This window comes from Opisthocomus hoazin, chromosome 24, assembly GCF_030867145.1.
Source record: "Opisthocomus hoazin isolate bOpiHoa1 chromosome 24, bOpiHoa1.hap1, whole genome shotgun sequence".
NCBI classification, from domain to species: Eukaryota; Metazoa; Chordata; class Aves; order Opisthocomiformes; family Opisthocomidae; genus Opisthocomus; species Opisthocomus hoazin.
In genome coordinates, this window is record NC_134437.1 from 271,066 (window position 1) to 286,958 (window position 15,893).

General features: G+C 59.6%; 3 protein-coding genes and 1 long non-coding RNA gene across 4 annotated transcripts; 1 reads left to right on the forward strand and 3 right to left on the reverse strand.

Moving 5' to 3' along the window:
- Nucleotides 1-68: 68 nt before the first annotated feature.
- Nucleotides 69-9,035, reverse strand: ARCN1 (archain 1 coat protein complex I subunit delta). The gene is made up of 10 exons (XM_075442535.1): nucleotides 8,946-9,035; nucleotides 7,282-7,545; nucleotides 6,540-6,719; nucleotides 6,088-6,293; nucleotides 5,346-5,507; nucleotides 4,444-4,609; nucleotides 2,973-3,120; nucleotides 2,533-2,641; nucleotides 2,165-2,369; nucleotides 69-1,587 (listed from the first exon to the last, which is right to left on the reverse strand). Exons 1-10 carry the CDS (start codon nucleotides 8,946-8,948, stop codon nucleotides 1,498-1,500), a joined length of 1,533 nt encoding a protein of 510 aa, XP_075298650.1. The 5' UTR covers nucleotides 8,949-9,035; the 3' UTR covers nucleotides 69-1,497.
- Nucleotides 9,036-9,180: 145 nt separating this feature from the next.
- IFT46 (intraflagellar transport 46) lies at nucleotides 9,181-14,201 on the forward strand. The gene is made up of 11 exons (XM_075442516.1): nucleotides 9,181-9,257; nucleotides 9,336-9,533; nucleotides 9,606-9,751; nucleotides 10,140-10,214; nucleotides 10,326-10,419; nucleotides 11,121-11,249; nucleotides 11,681-11,802; nucleotides 12,224-12,290; nucleotides 12,560-12,620; nucleotides 12,900-12,985; nucleotides 13,419-14,201. Exons 1-11 carry the CDS (start codon nucleotides 9,201-9,203, stop codon nucleotides 13,512-13,514), a joined length of 1,131 nt encoding a protein of 376 aa, XP_075298631.1. The 5' UTR covers nucleotides 9,181-9,200; the 3' UTR covers nucleotides 13,515-14,201.
- Nucleotides 11,206-12,230, reverse strand: LOC142364077 (uncharacterized). The gene is made up of 3 exons (XR_012766124.1): nucleotides 12,009-12,230; nucleotides 11,387-11,561; nucleotides 11,206-11,289 (listed from the first exon to the last, which is right to left on the reverse strand). It is a non-coding gene; the product is annotated as an uncharacterized LOC142364077 (long non-coding RNA).
- On the reverse strand, nucleotides 13,993-15,855 carry TMEM25 (transmembrane protein 25). Its single transcript, XM_075442515.1, is given in 7 exon segments — nucleotides 13,993-14,494; nucleotides 14,602-14,688; nucleotides 14,791-15,075; nucleotides 15,143-15,498; nucleotides 15,500-15,610; nucleotides 15,612-15,708; nucleotides 15,711-15,855. Coding segments are annotated over 7 exon segments (1,155 nt in total). The 5' UTR covers nucleotides 15,853-15,855; the 3' UTR covers nucleotides 13,993-14,417.
- Between the last annotated feature and the right edge of the window lie 38 nt (nucleotides 15,856-15,893).

A 15,893-nucleotide genomic window follows, 5' to 3' on the forward strand; every position in this document is an offset into this window, starting at 1 on the left:
AGGGGCGGGCCCTGGGCGGGGCCAGTCGGCCGCCCCGCCCCCCGGAGGCGCGCAGAACGCGGGCCCGATCCGTTACAGGACGCTTTATTGGGTTAAGGACGCGGGTCTCGGGGTACACTGGAATGTGCGCGGAGCCCGGGGCAGCGCCGCACGGGGGCACGAACGGGAGCGCGGCCGGCGCCAGCGCTGCCCTCCAGCCCGCTTCAGGGGGAAGACAGCTCCTCAGCTGCTGAACTAACCTCGACTCCAGTCGCACAGGGAAGCAGCGCCCGGACGCAGCCGAGTTAATGGGGTTCGTCACCTACTGCACTAGGGAAGGGGGCTCGCCCCCCGCTCCAGGACAGGGACCAGGGCCGCTTGCCTCGGGGTGCTGCTGACGGAGGAGACCACAAACTTCTTTGGCAGAGGACCCCAGGGGAACCGAGGCACGCTCGCGCCCCGAGAAGGGCGATGCTCATGAGGCAGCGGGGGAGGAATGGCTGGGGGACAGGAGACCAGGGTGCTGCTCCCACTGGGATCAGCCCCAACGTTTTCTGGAAACAAGCATTTCCTTCTCCCCTGTCCGCAGGAGCTAAGAACACTGGTTCGGGGCAGGACTGACACGGAGGCCGAGCAGCTCGGTCTCCACAGCTGCCTGCACCGAGGTGGGCCAAGCCCCCGGCCTCCCAAGGCAGCCCAGGGCCCCAGGAAGGACACGCAGCTGGCTCTGACCTAATTAAGCTCCCTCCAAAGCCCGGCCCAGCAGCAGCTGCAGCAGGCAGCGAGCCCATGCGCAGGACAGTCCCCTCCGGACGCTCTCCCCCCGCAGCAGAGCATCAGGAGCCAGAGCCTGTGCTACCCTGGAGTCCTCTCCAGCCGGAGAGGCGAGCCCAGGCGTAGGGCCAGCGCTCTGCGGCCGGGCTGGAGTGACAGCAGGAACCGTGCAGGGCAAAAGGACCAAAGGCCAGAGCCCCTCTTCCCCACTCCACACCCCTGCCACAACCCTCCCACCTTTGAAACCGAGGCCAGCTTGCTCCGCTTCTACCAGACGGAAGGGTCCAGAGAAGCAAGGCACCGCCACACGTGTCATCTTAATGCCTGCTTTCATCAACGGAAACGAGAGTTGAAGGCCGAGGAGAAATTAAAATGGCAGCACCAATAGTGGAACAGCGCATGAGCCTTCAGAAAGGAAGAGAACGGTGTCTGGTAGGCTCTGGGACTGAGCTCTGGTCGTCTTCAGGAGAGAAGGGGACGTGTCAAAGCCAGGTTCTCTGCAGAGATCTTGCTTTTCTGCTGGTCAGAAAACATCTGCCAAAGAAATTTGTAGCTTTTCCCCCTACGAGCATGTCAGTTCTCTGCCAAAAATGTCTGTGACCCAGGAACGCTGCAGATGGCCGACAGAGCCATGTGTCTTAGCGGAGAGGGGGCTGCAGCATTCCCAACATTCAGAATAAACTTCGGCCTCTTTTTTTTTTTTAATTTAAAAATTTCTTCCTTTGCGATTCCCCACGGCTGGCATTACAGGATTTCGTACTTGTCCACCAGGAAGGTGGTTTCAGTGGAAAACCTTACAGGGCTGTTCCCATCTACCTGGGTCACTTTGGTAACCTGTGGAGACAACAGGCGCAGTTAGCTCGGCATCAAACGCTGCTCCCCGGCACAGCAACGCGGCGCTTTCTGACGCTGGGGCGGTCACGAGGACCGGACCAACCCAGCGCTTTCAAACCCCAAGTCAGCCCCGAAAGAAAGTTCTTTGTTCTCAGGAAGCCTGAAAACAGGGGAATGATGTTCTGTGTTAACTGCGCCTGCCCTAAGCGGCCTGCGAGGAGTTAAGCAGCTGTCGCTCGCTACAGTTCAGCAGGGACAGCCAGCCAGCCAGCCAGCCACATGCCAAGAAGTGTTCTGGCTCAGAAGGCCGATGGATTCTCTAACAAAGTCTGAGGGGAATTAATGATTACTCGGAGGCATGAAGGCTCAACTGGAACTGCAGGCAAGCTCTGGGAAGCCGAAGCTGCCTGCTGCCGCTCCAGAATCCAGCTAACACAGAGGCAACTGCATGCTGACGCCTAAGCCTTCACCACGCCGGACAGCAGGGCCCACACGCTGCAGCACGGCCGTTTTTTGCCAGCGGATGACTGGGGCGGCTTGAAAGAGACAAGCGCGACACGACGCCCGCAAAGCATACCTGTATGTTGCAATAGTTCTTTTTGGAGATGAAGGAGACTTGCACAGGGAAGAAGTCATTTGGCTGCCCTGCTATGCTGAACTCCAGGCTGCCACTCTTGTTTTTGGCATCTATCACTGGCAGGCACCACTCGAGGAGATTTCGCCGGCTGTCATGGCGATACTCACCATCAATCTCCCCAATCACGGGGGCACCGACACCAGACCTAGAGCAGGCAAGAAGAAGGTATAATAGCTTACGAGCACAGAGCTAAGAACACGCTTGTCCAGCCCGTCGGTGTGGCCAGACTGCAAACCAGCAAGGGGGAGGAACCGCCGAGATCCAGGACAGCACTTGTGAGCGCTGCCCGGACAAGGAACATTACTTACGGCAAGGGGATGGTGATGACCACGTCGTTCAGCTCTAGGCTCTCCTCTTGCAACTCGTATTCGATGTTAACATCACAACTGTTCCCGCTCTCCGACGGCCAGCAGTTAACTGAGGGCATGGAAACGGTACGCTGAACCACGCAGGCTTTCCACGTGGAACAGGCTTTCAAAAGACCACGCACTTCGAAAAGCACAGCCTGGTCATCCCCAAGAAATCCCAACTTTAAGAAAAGCTTTTTGTTTTCTTCCAGAGCGCCACATAAAACGCTCACTGCGGAGAGTAACAGGGACTATCCAACGGCAGAGACACGCAGCCTCCAACAGCTCACAATGTGCCACGCTCCAGGCAGGCCAGCTGCCGCACGGCAGGCTACAGGCCGGCAGCCCGTGGACGATCATCGGCCCCTTCCGCCCGAGCCCCCAGGCGCACGCGCACTCACTTGTCAATGGAATGAAGGACTCTTCAGTGGTCTGCAACCTCCACTTCAGCACGCCCACGTCGCTGTTAATAGGGAATGACTTCTCTGGGTTCTTCAACCCAATCTGCGATTCTGCAGTGAAGAGCTTTTTGTCGACGTTTGGGTGAGTCTGAAAGGGGAACACAAGCCCAGGCTGTAACTCTCAGCCTAAGGAGAGAGCCGCAAGGAGGTAATGCGAGTTCTAGCAAGACAGGCCTATGCATCCCACAGCATTTTCCTTGACAAAATACACATCAGTTACGCTCCTTGCTCAGGAGCCCAACGGGAGCACATCTGCTTATCAGCCTGGGATTCCTTCCAGAAAATGCCGATCCACTAAGAAGAATGCACACCGCCGTGATTTTTACTTGCCACTGTGCCAGAGACTCTAGCAAGGTATGTCCTGGTCTGACACCCAGAGAACAACTTTAACTACCCTTAAAATCTCAAAGACCGTCCTGAAGACCCATAACGGACACTTCTCCTGAAGATAAAAACCCCTCACGCTGCTGGGAAGAACACCCTGACGCCCCAAACACGTGACTTCTCTCACCAACCTTAACGCATAAACATGACAGCAGCCAAACTCAATGTGAGTACTCTCTCTTCACAACAGCGACCGTCAGCAGCTTTTCAGAAGCAGAGCTTTTTTGCAAGTTAGTGTTCAAGTTACACTAGAAAGACAGGAGTCAGCACTGGGTTTGATGTCATCTTCCACCCGAAGCAGCACATGTGGGAGCACTGTCAGGAACTCGCTTACGAGACGTGCTGGTAAGGAACCTACTACTGTGCAAACAGACCTGCAGCCAGCGATGTACAGACAAGCCCTTGGCGAGGAGGAGGAAGTGAAAGGGCGTATCAAAGCAGAGCGATCTCCAGGGCTCAGAAAGGTCACACAAACAGAGAGGGAGACGGGGAGGACGCATCTCTAAGAATCGCCTGAGTTTCTATCGCTGCCTGCAATCAAGGGCTCCAGCTCCAGGAATTGTCTCCGAGACAGGAGTGACAGGACACGAGCAATCCCGAGAAGAAACGGCCTTCTAGATAATGAATTAGTGCCTCGCTGGCACAGTAACTGAAGTCTAACGCTCCCGCTCAACAACTGAAGCTCGTATCATATAAACAAGCGCCGAGCAACAGACCGGGCTGCTGCAAAGTCCACGTGAGACCAGATGGCATGCCAACGTGCACTACTGGACAGATAAGGCTCCGAGGGCAGGAAGGCAAGAGCAGGGGACCCGACTTCTCAAGTGAACTTCAATCTTTTGAGCATGAGCTGGCCCTGCATTTGTGCTGCGGTAATGTCTGCGGGGACTACTCCCAGTTTCAACACATCTGCTGAGAAGGCTTAGAGAAGAACGCAGGACACTAACACACTCGAGTATTTCCAGCATTTTGCCCTGGAGAGTAGCAAAAGCATGTTCAACAGCACAGGACACCAAACAGGCTTTACCTGCAGCTGCACCCCCCTCTTGTCTTCATTTTCTACATGCAGGCGGATCCGTGCAAACTTGTCATCTGAGATGTGCAGCATGATCATGCCGTGCAGCTCCATGTTCTGCAACCCTCCGTCACGGCCACAAGTCAAGGAAATTTTCTCCTCTATTTTCATGTGTACACTAGACAGACAGGAAAAAAAGCAGCTATCTCAAGTCCTGCACTTGGCATCTAACAGGCGAGACGAGAGACCAGTGCTCAGCAAGGGCAGGCTACATGTAATGAGCAGGTGTTCCCAAAAGCGTGATGGCCCCAAACGGAACAGCAGGGATAGTGCAGCGGATGCTAATGCTGCTCCGACAGCTTAACTCGAGGGCAGGCAGCTCCACAGATACCAGCCTGCAGCGGATGGAAGCCCAGATAAGCGGCAACAATACTGCATCTCGACATGCTGCTCATTCAAAACCTCTCTGCGGTACAGCGGCCTGGCTCACAGCACTAAAAGTTCCGAATTGCTGCACATAAAATGAGCCGTGAACACTCCCATCCTAAGCCGCAACGAGGCAGAACTCTTTGTGTCTGGGGAACGGGAAAAACGGCAGCTATTTTAAGCCATCTGAAGGCACGACACTGGGAAACAGGCATAGGAAAATGCCCAGCCTCAGCGAAACAGTGGTTGTACACCCGCTTCGGTTAAGGTGATTCCTCATCAGGCCAGTTATCCGCTCTTTTGCTGCCGCGCTTTCCAAGATCTTGCCCACCATCTCTTAAAATTAACATGCCAAGTGAGCACATGGAGCCTGAACGGCAGGAGCAAGCCCGCTCCGAGAACTAAGCAGGAAGCTTGCCCACGAATCAACACGTGCATCGCACCGAGTGCTGCGAGGAGACTGCTCTCAAAGCAAGGGCAATACCTACCTCTCCACGTTAACGGGAGGAGCAAGAACTTTGGTTGCTTCTGTAGAGCGCTTGCCTACTGAAGTCATGATATTTTCTCCTTCTGATTTCAGCTTGTCCACGAAGTTGTCCACCTCCTTCCCCTTAGCACCAAGTTTCAAGGCTTTACTGGGACCCGAAGGCCTAAACACAAGGCATAAGAAATCTCCGAGTCAGCTCACGGCAACAGAATCCTCCTTCCTCGGTTATCTCGGTGTTGTAACCCGCCTATCCCAGCAACACAGCATTCACCTCTACAGACTTTTTTTGGGGAGAACACGCAGTAAACTGACAATCTCACAGGCGGGGTGCTCAGTTACAATTTAGACATGGGTTCTGTTCTCCTTACTGCCAGTAGCTGGAACCTCTTTTGCACACACTAAATGAGAAGCCCATTGCCCATCAAAGACTCCAGAGGGACTACGGGATGCTACTGTGGTACACAGCACAAATCCTCCTCTATAATAAAAGGGGGGGGGTGTTGTGTCTCAAGAATATGCAACATATACCGGCCTACGAGCACCCACATTACAGGCTCAGAGTTAAACACACGCCGACTGTTAAAGCCAAGGGGAGGCTTCACGAAGGCACAACAATCTCTACCTGTACAGTAACCGAACTCCGGGACACAGACAAAGAACCTGTGTCAGAGAGCCTTTACTGGGGCACGTGGTCTCAGCCGCTGCTGGCTCCAAGGAACGCTTGCTACCTACTGTACACCTACCTGGCAGGCGCTGGTGCCACTTTGGGCTTCTCGGTTTCAATGATGGTCTCTGTGATCATCGCCGCCGTTGTGCCCCCAGACACGGCCGAGCTACCAAAGCCACCAAAACCGGGCGCCTTTTTGCCCTGTCTCTCCGCGTCCCTCCTGGCCTGCTGCAGTTCCTTCGCTTTACGGCGCATCTCAGCTTTTGCTTCGCGCTCCTGAGTCTGAAAGAAAAGACAAGAGCCTGTCAGAGCTTTGCAATCTCCATTCACACAACAGCAACACCACGCGTGTTTGCTCATGAGCCTACCGCAAAGCAAAAGGAAACAAGACAGGCATTTAGTTTATAGAAAAGCTACATAATTTTACAGCCCCTACCAAAGTGGAGTAACACCCTTGTACAAAAAAAGCAGCGTTCCCCACACAGGGCGGGACCCTGCCACACCAGGCTTGCAGTTGTTCCCGCTCACCTCTCGGACAGCTCGGAACACCTTTTCTTCATGCGAGTCCATCTCAGTGAAGGTCCGAATCTGTGCCAGGTTTACGTTTTCGCGGTAGCCCAGGGCAACAATTTCATCAAAGGCAAAAATCAGGTCGAAGCAGTGCTCGGAGATCTCATTCTCCTCCAGAGCCCGACAATATTCAGGGATCTAGTTCGTGAGGGGCAAACATTTTAAAGGAGTATTCGTATGAAGATCAAGTTTTGCCATTATTACTTTCTCTACACTAAAATACTTAATACAACCTTTTAGTTAAGCTGTAACACAAACTCGGAGGAACCTCAACACACACCGAGGCCAGTGAATTTCCTGAAGATCCTTTGCTTGCATGAAGACAGCTGCAAAAACTCGCTGCTCAGAAGCGCATTTGAACTAGTGCTGTACTTCTGATAACCGTATATTGTAAGGTCACGGTATTTTCAGAAGGAATACGGGTATCATCGTAAGAACACAGAGAATATTTACTGCTAAATTTCCAACATGACCCTTTGGTCTCACCAGCTGAAATGCAACCAAGGATTTTTTACATGTAGTTCAAGAATACCACCGAAACTTCAAGGCTTACTTCCAGGTCAGGAAGAGCCTCTGGAAAATCAAATGGCCAGGTGGAGGCAGACAGCACTTCAGCAACAGCTCACCAACAGGCTCCCTTGTAACCAGGCCGTTTGAGGCCACACACGTGCCAACCCTGCGTTAAGCGACAGCTCCTTACCACTCTAGAGAAGAGCCGGAGTGTTTCTAGGTCTTCCAGGATGTTGCTGTTCTTGGTGGTGATCAGCACCATGTAGAGCTTCTCCATCGGCTGATAGACGTACCGCACGCTCTCCGTTTCCACAAAAGTGTGCTGCTTCCCCGTGTTCATCAGCTTCGGGAAAGCCGCCAGCAGCCCCTCGATGCGGGTCCGGGTCATCTCCACGAACTGCCGGGAGACGATGGCCTTCCCCGCCTTCGTGCAGACGGCTGCTGCCAACAGCACCTGCGGGGAAGGCGAGCACTGGTTAGTCGGGCCTCCCACACCATGCAGCCTCAGCGAGTGCAGCACGGCTCCCTCAAAGAAAGGATCGCTTCCAACTACGTTTCACCTTTGCGCGTACCGTGCGGTTGCTCATTTTCCTTAAGCACGACTTTAAGTCTTTTCCTGTAACCAGCACCAGGAACGGAACTACGCTAAGAGCAGATCCACCTCCGCTTTTCCCTCTCTCCAGTCTGCTTTCTGTTCCTGGGTTACCCTGAACAACAGCTCTCAATGCTCCGGTCAAGCAGACACGGAAGAATCAGCCCGTTCCTACACACACACAGAGGTGTGACAACCCCCCCTCCCCCCAAGACACCTCAGGCGAGGATCCAGGTGCCCGAGTTTTCTGTCAGTCCGGCCCCAGCATACAACTAAATCTAGGAACGTTTTAAAACATGACATTTCTTCCCAGTGCCCGTTTACAGTACAGCCAGGTTAACAAGATATTGGCAGCTATATTAATCGCAGCCGCTGGATGACTCTCCCGGGCACTTCGGAGATGTTATCGCACCAACAATAAAAAGGTAGCAAGGCAACTGCCAGCCTACATTTTCTCATTCTCCCAGACTACCAAGACTTCCTCCTCACATTTCTTTCTCGCAGATCGGCTTCTGAACTAATTTTGTCAGGGTAATGCAGTTTCTGCACTCGAGATCTGTTACATCCCCGGCCGCTGTTACTAACAGCTGTCTAACAGCGAGGCAAGTACTCCAGCACAGACCGATTCCCAGCCCCAGGTCGACAGTGCCCGGCGTGGGTGCCCTGCTAAGGGCGCCAGGCTCTTTCAGGCTGCCCCGGGGCCCTGCAGCTCCACCACCGGGGCAGCCCCACAGCCCGAAGTACTCGCAGCTCAGAAACAAGCTTCCTCTCCGCAAGCGCTCCCCGCAGCGCTCAGACCACGGCGCGGGCCGGCAGCCGGGACCCCCGCTGCCCGGGGGCGCGCAGCTCTGCTCGCGGACGGACCGGTGCGCCGGCCTCCGCTGACCGAGCCGGCCGGCAACCCGGGCAGCGGGGCCAGCCCCGGAGGGAGCCGGCTCCCAGCGTCGCCCTCCGCACCGGCGCTCGAGGGGACCACCCTCAGGCCCCAGCCTGCGGTCCCCGCGGATCCGTGCGCCGGGCTCCGCCGCTCTGCGCGCCCCGCTCGCCCCGGAGGCCGCCAACCGCCTCCCCGGGCCGCAGCGCCCGGCTCTGCCCCGCGGCTCCGGCACGGGCCTGCGCCCGGGCCCAGGCCTGGGCGAGCGGCCGGCCTGCGGCCGCGGTGGGGAGGGGCCGGGCCGGGTCCCCACCCGGGACGCCACCCGGCGCTCCCCCCAGCCCCGCTCTGCCGCGGCGGCGAGCGGCCGGCCGCGGGCGGCCCTTACCATGGCGGCGGCGGCGGCGCTGGGCTCCGCGCTCCCTCAGCGCTCCGCGTCCCCTCGGGCAGCCCCACAAGATGGCGGCGCCGAGCCACGTCCCCAGCCGGAAGCAGCGTCGCGCACGGCGCGCGGGGCAGGGCGGGGCGGGGCGGGGCGGGGCGGTGGAGCGGCGGGCGGCGGCACCCACCCCGCCCGCCAGGGGGCGCCGCGGGGGACGGGCCGCTCTAGCCGGCCACGGGCGAGCGAGGCGGGCGGGTCGCCATGGCGACGGCGGCGGGGCGGCGGCGGGCCGGCATGGCGGAGCGGCCGGCGGTGGAGGTGAGCGGGGCGCCGGGCCCCGGGCAGGGCCGGCCCGGGCCGGGCCGCACCGCCGCCTCACCGCGCCCCTCTGCCTAGACCCGACTGGTGGAGAACCAGCCGTACGACGAGAGCCTGGACCTGCCGGAGGCCGAGGTGGCGGGCGGCGCGGCGGGGACGGCGGCCGGGGCCCGCTCGCCGCGGGCGGGGGGCGCGGGCCGGCCCCGGGGCTCCCGCCGGCCGGGGCTGCCCGAGGCGGGCGATCGCAGCAGCGAGGAGGAGGGCAGCGGCGGCCAGGTAGGCGCGGGGCCGGCGGCGGGGGGCCCGGCCCGCTGAGCCGCCCGGTTAGGCCCGGTCCCTCTCGCCTAGGAGGAGGCGGCGGCCCGCCCCGCCTCCCCCGCCGCCCTCAGCGAGGATGAGGACGATGACGACGACGACGACTCGGAGGAGGATGAGGATTCCTCCGAGACCGACTCGGAGGATGGCTCGGAGGCGCACGGCGCTGCGCTCGAGGGGTAAGCGGCACTACCGGCCCGAGAGCCGGGCTGCGGTGCCAGGCGGGTGTCGGACAGGCCCTCTTGGCTTTGCTGGCTTGCCCGTGGGCATCGGGACAGGCAACTCCTCTTGCTCATACCCGGGTGGCCCTGGAAAGCGGTTCCTTCACCTTTGACACCCCCCCCACGAGCCTCCACAATCACGGCAGTGCTGGGTTTTTGGCTGGGAGGCCCATGGCGAAGCACAGCCTGGTAGTGTTCTCCGCGTGCAAGAAGCCTTTTTGCGAGAGGACTGGCTGCCTGGTGTCTCAGCTTTCTTCGTGACTCTGGCACAGCTGGGTCGCGGCTCCTGCTTGTACAGAACCTACCACAAGCTAGTCTTTGCCCACGTTCCTCTTCCTCTCTTTAGGGACTTCAATCTAGCAGATTACAACTACCTGCCAGTATCTTCCGAAATCAAAGAACTCTTTGAGTACATCAAGAGGTGAGCGGAAGGGGGTTTTGGCCGCTCTGGGCTCTCCTTTCTGTCACTTCTCCTGGCAAGTTTTGCAGGACAGTTCCCAGTCACCCACGCTGTGGTGGTGGTTTTTTCCAGGTACACTCCCAAGACCATAGAGATGGAGCACAAACTGCAGCCTTTCATTCCAGACTTTATTCCTGCCGTTGGAGACATTGACGCGTTCCTTAAGGTACAGTTGCTTCAGGTCCCTCTGAACCTCCTGCCGCACCAGCTGAAACGGAGCGCGGCGTCGGTGCGAGCGGGGCTGCAGAGGCCGGCCCGTCCCTGCGGCGCTGTGCGCCTTTGCCCTGCGCTGTCTGAGATAACGACCGAGAGACCTGGGAAACTGTGCTCAGCGGTTCAGTCACCTCTCAAACAGCGCACACACAGCTTGGGGCGAGGGATGTGCTTTCCCTCGTCCAACACCTTGTGCTTTTCAGGTAGCGCTGTACTAACAACGCGTTCTCAAGAGAGCGTGCCTACCAACTCCTTCTAGGGCCTGACTGTTAAACTGCAGGGAGGCTCTGCACAAAACAGCCCCAACTTCTCAGTCATCGAATGGTTTAGGTGGGAAGCGACCTTTAAAGGCCGTCTGATCCAGCCCCCCTGGAGCGAGCAGGGACATCTTCAACTCGATCAGGTGGCTCAGAGCCCCGTCCAACCTGGCCGGGAATGTTTCTAGGGACAGGGCATCTGCCACCTCGCTGGGCGAGCTGGGCCAGCGTTTCACCACCATCAGTGTAAAATGTTTCTTCCCTATATCCAGTCTAAATCTACCCTCCTTTGGTTTAAAACCATTACCGCTTGCACTGTCACATCAGGCCCCACCAAAAAGTTTGTCCCCATCCGCTCTGGACTGCTGTAGAAAACGGGGTCTCCGTTTATCTGCAGGTTCCCCGTCCCGACGGCAAGCCTGATAACCTCGGCCTGCTGGTCCTGGACGAGCCGTCGACCAAGCAGTCGGATCCCACCGTGCTCTCCCTTTGGCTGACGGAGAACTCCAAGCAGCACACCACCACAGTGAGTCGTGGAGAGGGAGGGGGCACTTGCTGCGCACTGGCTGTAGCAAAAACCATTGCATTTTACTTTTGTCTCTGTGTGACTACGGTGTTGCAGCACAACTGATAACTTGGCTTTCAAGGCAGAAAAAAACAAACCTTTTTCTTTAACCTCCAGCTTTAAACTTCAACAGGTCTAAGCCAAGCCTTGCTTCAGGCAAGTCTTGGTGCAAACTGCGGATCTGTTTCCTTTTGGTTGTCACTGCCTGGTTTTCCTCTCCATTTTGCTCCCTGGCTGCTCTTCTGTCTGCAGAAATCTGTTGGTAGAGTGCAACTAGGACAGAGAAAACGCTTGGTTAATCGGGAGCGAACACAGGGTTCACAAAAAAACTCCCAAACACCACAAAATGCTTCTAGGTGGTGGAATAAAATGCTTTACATTTTTGGTTTTAGCAGCAGTTAAAAGTGAAGACTGTGGAGAATGCAGATAAGAACCCCAAGGCCATTGACAGCTGGATTGAAAGCATCAGTGAACTGCACCGCTGCAAACCTCCTGCCACAGTCCATTACACCAGGTGAGCCGTGGCATCAGCTCTGCCTCGCGCGCGCTCGTGCAGCGCAAGCGCAGGTCAGCGGGGGCTGGCAGCAGGTCGAGGAGCGCTGAGACAACTCCCAGAACACCTCCCAGAGGGAGAAGGCGTGCCGATTTTCTGGGCAGCCCTACCATGCAGGTGTGCGGGGCGCTCCGCTTCCCTCTCTGCGCTTCTCCTTACGCACGTACCTTGAATTAGTTTATCAGCTAGCACACAGAACTTGCAACGTGGCAGGCTTGGGCTTGTTGTGATCCGTAGAAGTGCCCGTGTTGACCTTCAGCAGACGGGCAGCTCTCTCGCAGCTGGCTGGAACGCAGGCTGTCCCGGTTACGGCAGTCTGGCAGTGGGAAGCCATTTCAGTCGCGTGTGATCCTGAAGTTCGTGTTCTTTTGTTCCCTGGCAGGCCAATGCCTGACATCGAGACCCTCATGCAGGAATGGTCACCGGAGTTTGAGGAGCTCTTGGGAAAGGTACGTTGTCCGGGCTGTAAGCGGTTAGCTCGGCGTGGGGTGTTAGAGACCGCCTTCCGTGAAAGCGGGGCTCTGGTTCCATTCTGAGCGCTTTGCCCGCGGCCCGGCCCGTTTGTGCTTGTTCCTCCCTCGCCGTCAGACGGGAGCAGCCTCACGCCTGAATTATTCCTGGCTGCTGCCCGGGTGGCCTCTGTGCTCGGCCCGAGGTCAGCGCGTGCCCTGGGGCTCTCGCCGCGCGGGAGCAGAGCTGACAGCCCCGTCTGTTCCAGGTGGGCCTCCCGACCGCCGAGATGAACTGCGACCTGGCCGAATACGTCGACATGATCTGTGGTAAGCAGGGCAGACTGTGCTGCAGACGCAGGCGCTGCTGGCCTGGCAGCGTCTCACTAAAGCAAGAGAGCTCCAGGTGCAGGCTGAGCCTGGCGCAGCCACGATCGTTCTCTGCTGCCTTCAGCAGGAAGCGGACCCCTGTACCGCAGGCGCCCGCAGGCTTTGCTGAGCGAAGGCCCACGTCGTCGGGGGCAGTGGGACGCTCAGCCTGTCCTGGCAGCACTCCTTGCAGGGTGGTGCGGCCCAGCCGCCCTCACGCACTTCTGCTCTCGCTCGTAGCCACTCTGGACATCCCCGTGTACAAGAGTCGGATCCAGCCTCTGCACGTCCTCTTCTCCCTCTACTCGGAGTTCAAGAACTCGCAGGTGAGCGACCCCAGTCAGGCACCGCTCACCCAGCTGGCAGCACTGCAAAGCTGCTCACCTCACCTTTGGCTTTGCCGTGCTGTGGTCTTTGGAAAGGGCTGGGAGGCCACCATAAAGGGGTCCAAAGAAGATTTTCTAAGCTCCTTGTTTCCCCGGTGCCTCAGCGTTACAAAGGAGCCTCTGGTGCGCCACAAGGGTGGGATGCCATGTTGTTTAGCAGTCCTGCGTAAGCCCAGAATGCTTTTCCCACCGACGTCAGGGTGACTCTGCTGAGTGCAGGCGGAGCAGGCTCTGAAGCCCCAGGGGCTAACGCGAGGCTCTCGCTGCCTGCGGCACGCACGGCTCATACGGAGTGGAAGCGGCTTCAGATGCACGCGTGTACTCTAATTAACGAGAGTCAAATCCTTGCACTAACGCATTCTCTCCCCTGCAGCATTTCAAGCCCCTGGCTGACGGGAAGAAGGGCAGGAGCCCGCCGCCCAACCCACCTCCCCAGGCGGCAGACGCAGAAGTGTTAAGCTTTACTTGAAGCTTCACGTTAAACCGTCATCTCCTGGATGGACGTCTGCTGCTGGACACCGAGAGCGGACTAAAGCAGCCTGTGAAGCAACTCACCGCCCTTGAGAAGCCTCCCTGGTTTTACAGATGCTGCTCAGGTGCTGCATTCGTAAAGCAGGACTTCACTCATTGCATTTATTGCAGAAGCTGCCTGATCGCTCCATTTTTGACTGTCCCCAAGCAGCTCAGCATTAAACCCACTCTTCCCAAGGCCAGGCTCCCGGTGCCACAGGCGCTGCAGAGCGGAGGCTCCTCAAGCACACGCCACGAGTGCTGTGGCAAGCGAGAAAAACTCTGTGCCCAGACACAGCCCTGGGATCTGCCCAGCGTGTTCCCAGGCCTGACCCGGGGATCTCGAATCTCCTCTGCCCCGTATTATTGAGCCTCCTTCTCTATTCTCAAGCCCTGTAGCTACCGCCAAGGAGAAATAACCAGCGTGGCACCACGCAGACGCTCGAGTTTAGTTTATTGCAGCTGGGATGATTCCAGCGCCTGCCACGCTGCTGCCCACCTGCCTGCCACAGCCCTGGCAGGGGCGGGGAGGACCACGCAGCGAGCAGGCCAAGAAGCTGCTAAAGCAAGGTGCTGGGCCTTATCCCGGGAAGAATCGCGGCGCTAGCAGCTTGGCAGAGCCTGGCTATAAACAGCTTTGATGCGTTTTGATGGTAATAGTCTATTTGTAAAGCACACGGGCTACGTAAAAACGTGCCTTGGCTAACGGCGCAGCTACCGCGGCCTGCAGTGCGCATCTTAACGTAGAGCCGGGAGCTGCTCCGCGCCCACTGCCCAGCACGGCCGCCCTGGCTGCGCCTTGCCAGAGGCCGGTACGTACCTGGGGCCGGGCAGCCCTGGCTCGTGGGCGCCGTGCCGCGTCTCACAGCCAGATCTCATCGCTGCTGCTCACGCTGGGCACTTTGTAGATGCGCCCGGACGTCAGGAGCTGGACAAAACCTGCAGCATGAAGACAGCTCGCTGCCGTCGCCTTTCAGGGCAGCCGTGGAGGCCAGCGTCCTCCCAGCACGGTTTTCGGGGCCGCTCGCCTGCCTGCGCCACCTCACCGTGCTTGCAGATGACCAGGGAGTTCTCCGGCCCTGGCCGGGCGCTCTCCTCTCCCCCGGCACTGGCTCCGGTGTCCTCGGGGGAAGCTGTGAGGACAGAAAGGGGTGAGAGCCGGGACACCTAGCCCCCCGCCCGGGCAGGACCTGCGGCCCCGCGTATCCCCCTGCGCGGGCACCGCGGGGTCTTACCCCCGGCCTCCTGCACGAGGTCGGCGAGGCGCAGGTCAGGTGGCAGGGACCGGGTCTGGCGGGGCAGGCACGCACCCCGTGGCCGCGGGTGCTCGGAGCCGCTGCAACGGGAGCACCGGTGGAGCGGGCTGCTCCCTCCCGCTCGCTCCGTACCCGGCACCGGCTTGGCCCGGCGCCACGCCAAGCAGGCGGCGCAGGAGCCCAGGCTGAGCAGGGCGCCCAGGGCCAGGGCGGCTCCGACGCCGACGCCCAGGAGGGGCAGCTCCACGCGGGCATCCAGCAGACCTGCGTGGGGCAGAGACCCTCAGCACCCCTGCGCCGGGCCGCTGCCCGCGCCCGCCCCGACGCCTACCTGCGAGCAGGAGGGAGGCGGTGGTGACGCCCACGCTGTTGGCCGCGCTGACCGAGAAGTTGCTGCCCGTGCCGCCGAGGTGGACGCGGAGTGAGTGGTTGGCCAGCGCCGGGTAGCGCGCGGCGCCTGCGAGGAGGGACTCGGAGGTGTTGGCCATCACGCACCTGTCCCAGTCTGCCCAGGCGACGCTGCCGGACACGTTGGCTTGCGCCAGCACCGAGAGCACCAGGAGCAGCCCCACACCCTCGGCCTCCTCGCAGCGGGCACCGGCCTGCAGGATCTCCGGCTGATCCAGGCAGTGAGCAGCACGGCCGGCAGCAGGGCTCGTCCCGGAGCGGCCAGGAGCGCTTCTCAGCCGCCTCTGCTCCGTCAGTGGCCCCGGGGCCAGCGCCGCGGGCCTGACACCGGACGTCGAGCAGGACCGAGACGCCGCGGGGCTCCCCGGAGGCCGGGTCCCCCGGGCAGCGGTCGAGCGGCGGTGGGGGTCAGCGTGCCGCCGGCAGCGCCCGCCGCCCAGCAGCCGGCCTCCCGCTCCCGGCCGCCCGGGGCCCAGCCCAGCGCGGCGGCGGGGCCCGGCAGGCGAGGGCGCGGGTCTCGGCCTCCCGCAGCGCGCACCGCGCCAGCCGCTGTCCCGCGACGGTGGGGCCCGCCGGACCCGGGCAGCGGCCGGGCCCCCCCGGGGCACCGAGCAGCGGCGGCACCGGGAGCATCGCGGCCGGCCGGGCCCGCACTGCGGCTGCGCGGGCCCGCC

Coding starts and splice junctions, on each gene's coding strand:
- IFT46 (XM_075442516.1), top strand. CDS start 9,201: ATGGCGACGGCGGCGGGGCGGCGGCGGGCCGGCATGGCGGAGCGGCCG. Junction 9,258..9,335: donor CGGAGCGGCCGGCGGTGGAG/GTGAGCGGGGCG, acceptor CCCTCTGCCTAG/ACCCGACTGGTGGAGAACCA. Junction 12,621..12,899: donor ATACGTCGACATGATCTGTG/GTAAGCAGGGCA, acceptor TCTCGCTCGTAG/CCACTCTGGACATCCCCGTG.
- ARCN1 (XM_075442535.1), bottom strand. Junction 6,720..7,281: donor TCCGGCTCTTCTCTAGAGTG/GTAAGGAGCTGT, acceptor CTCACGAACTAG/ATCCCTGAATATTGTCGGGC. Junction 2,642..2,972: donor GTCCTTCATTCCATTGACAA/GTGAGTGCGCGT, acceptor CCATGCCCTCAG/TTAACTGCTGGCCGTCGGAG.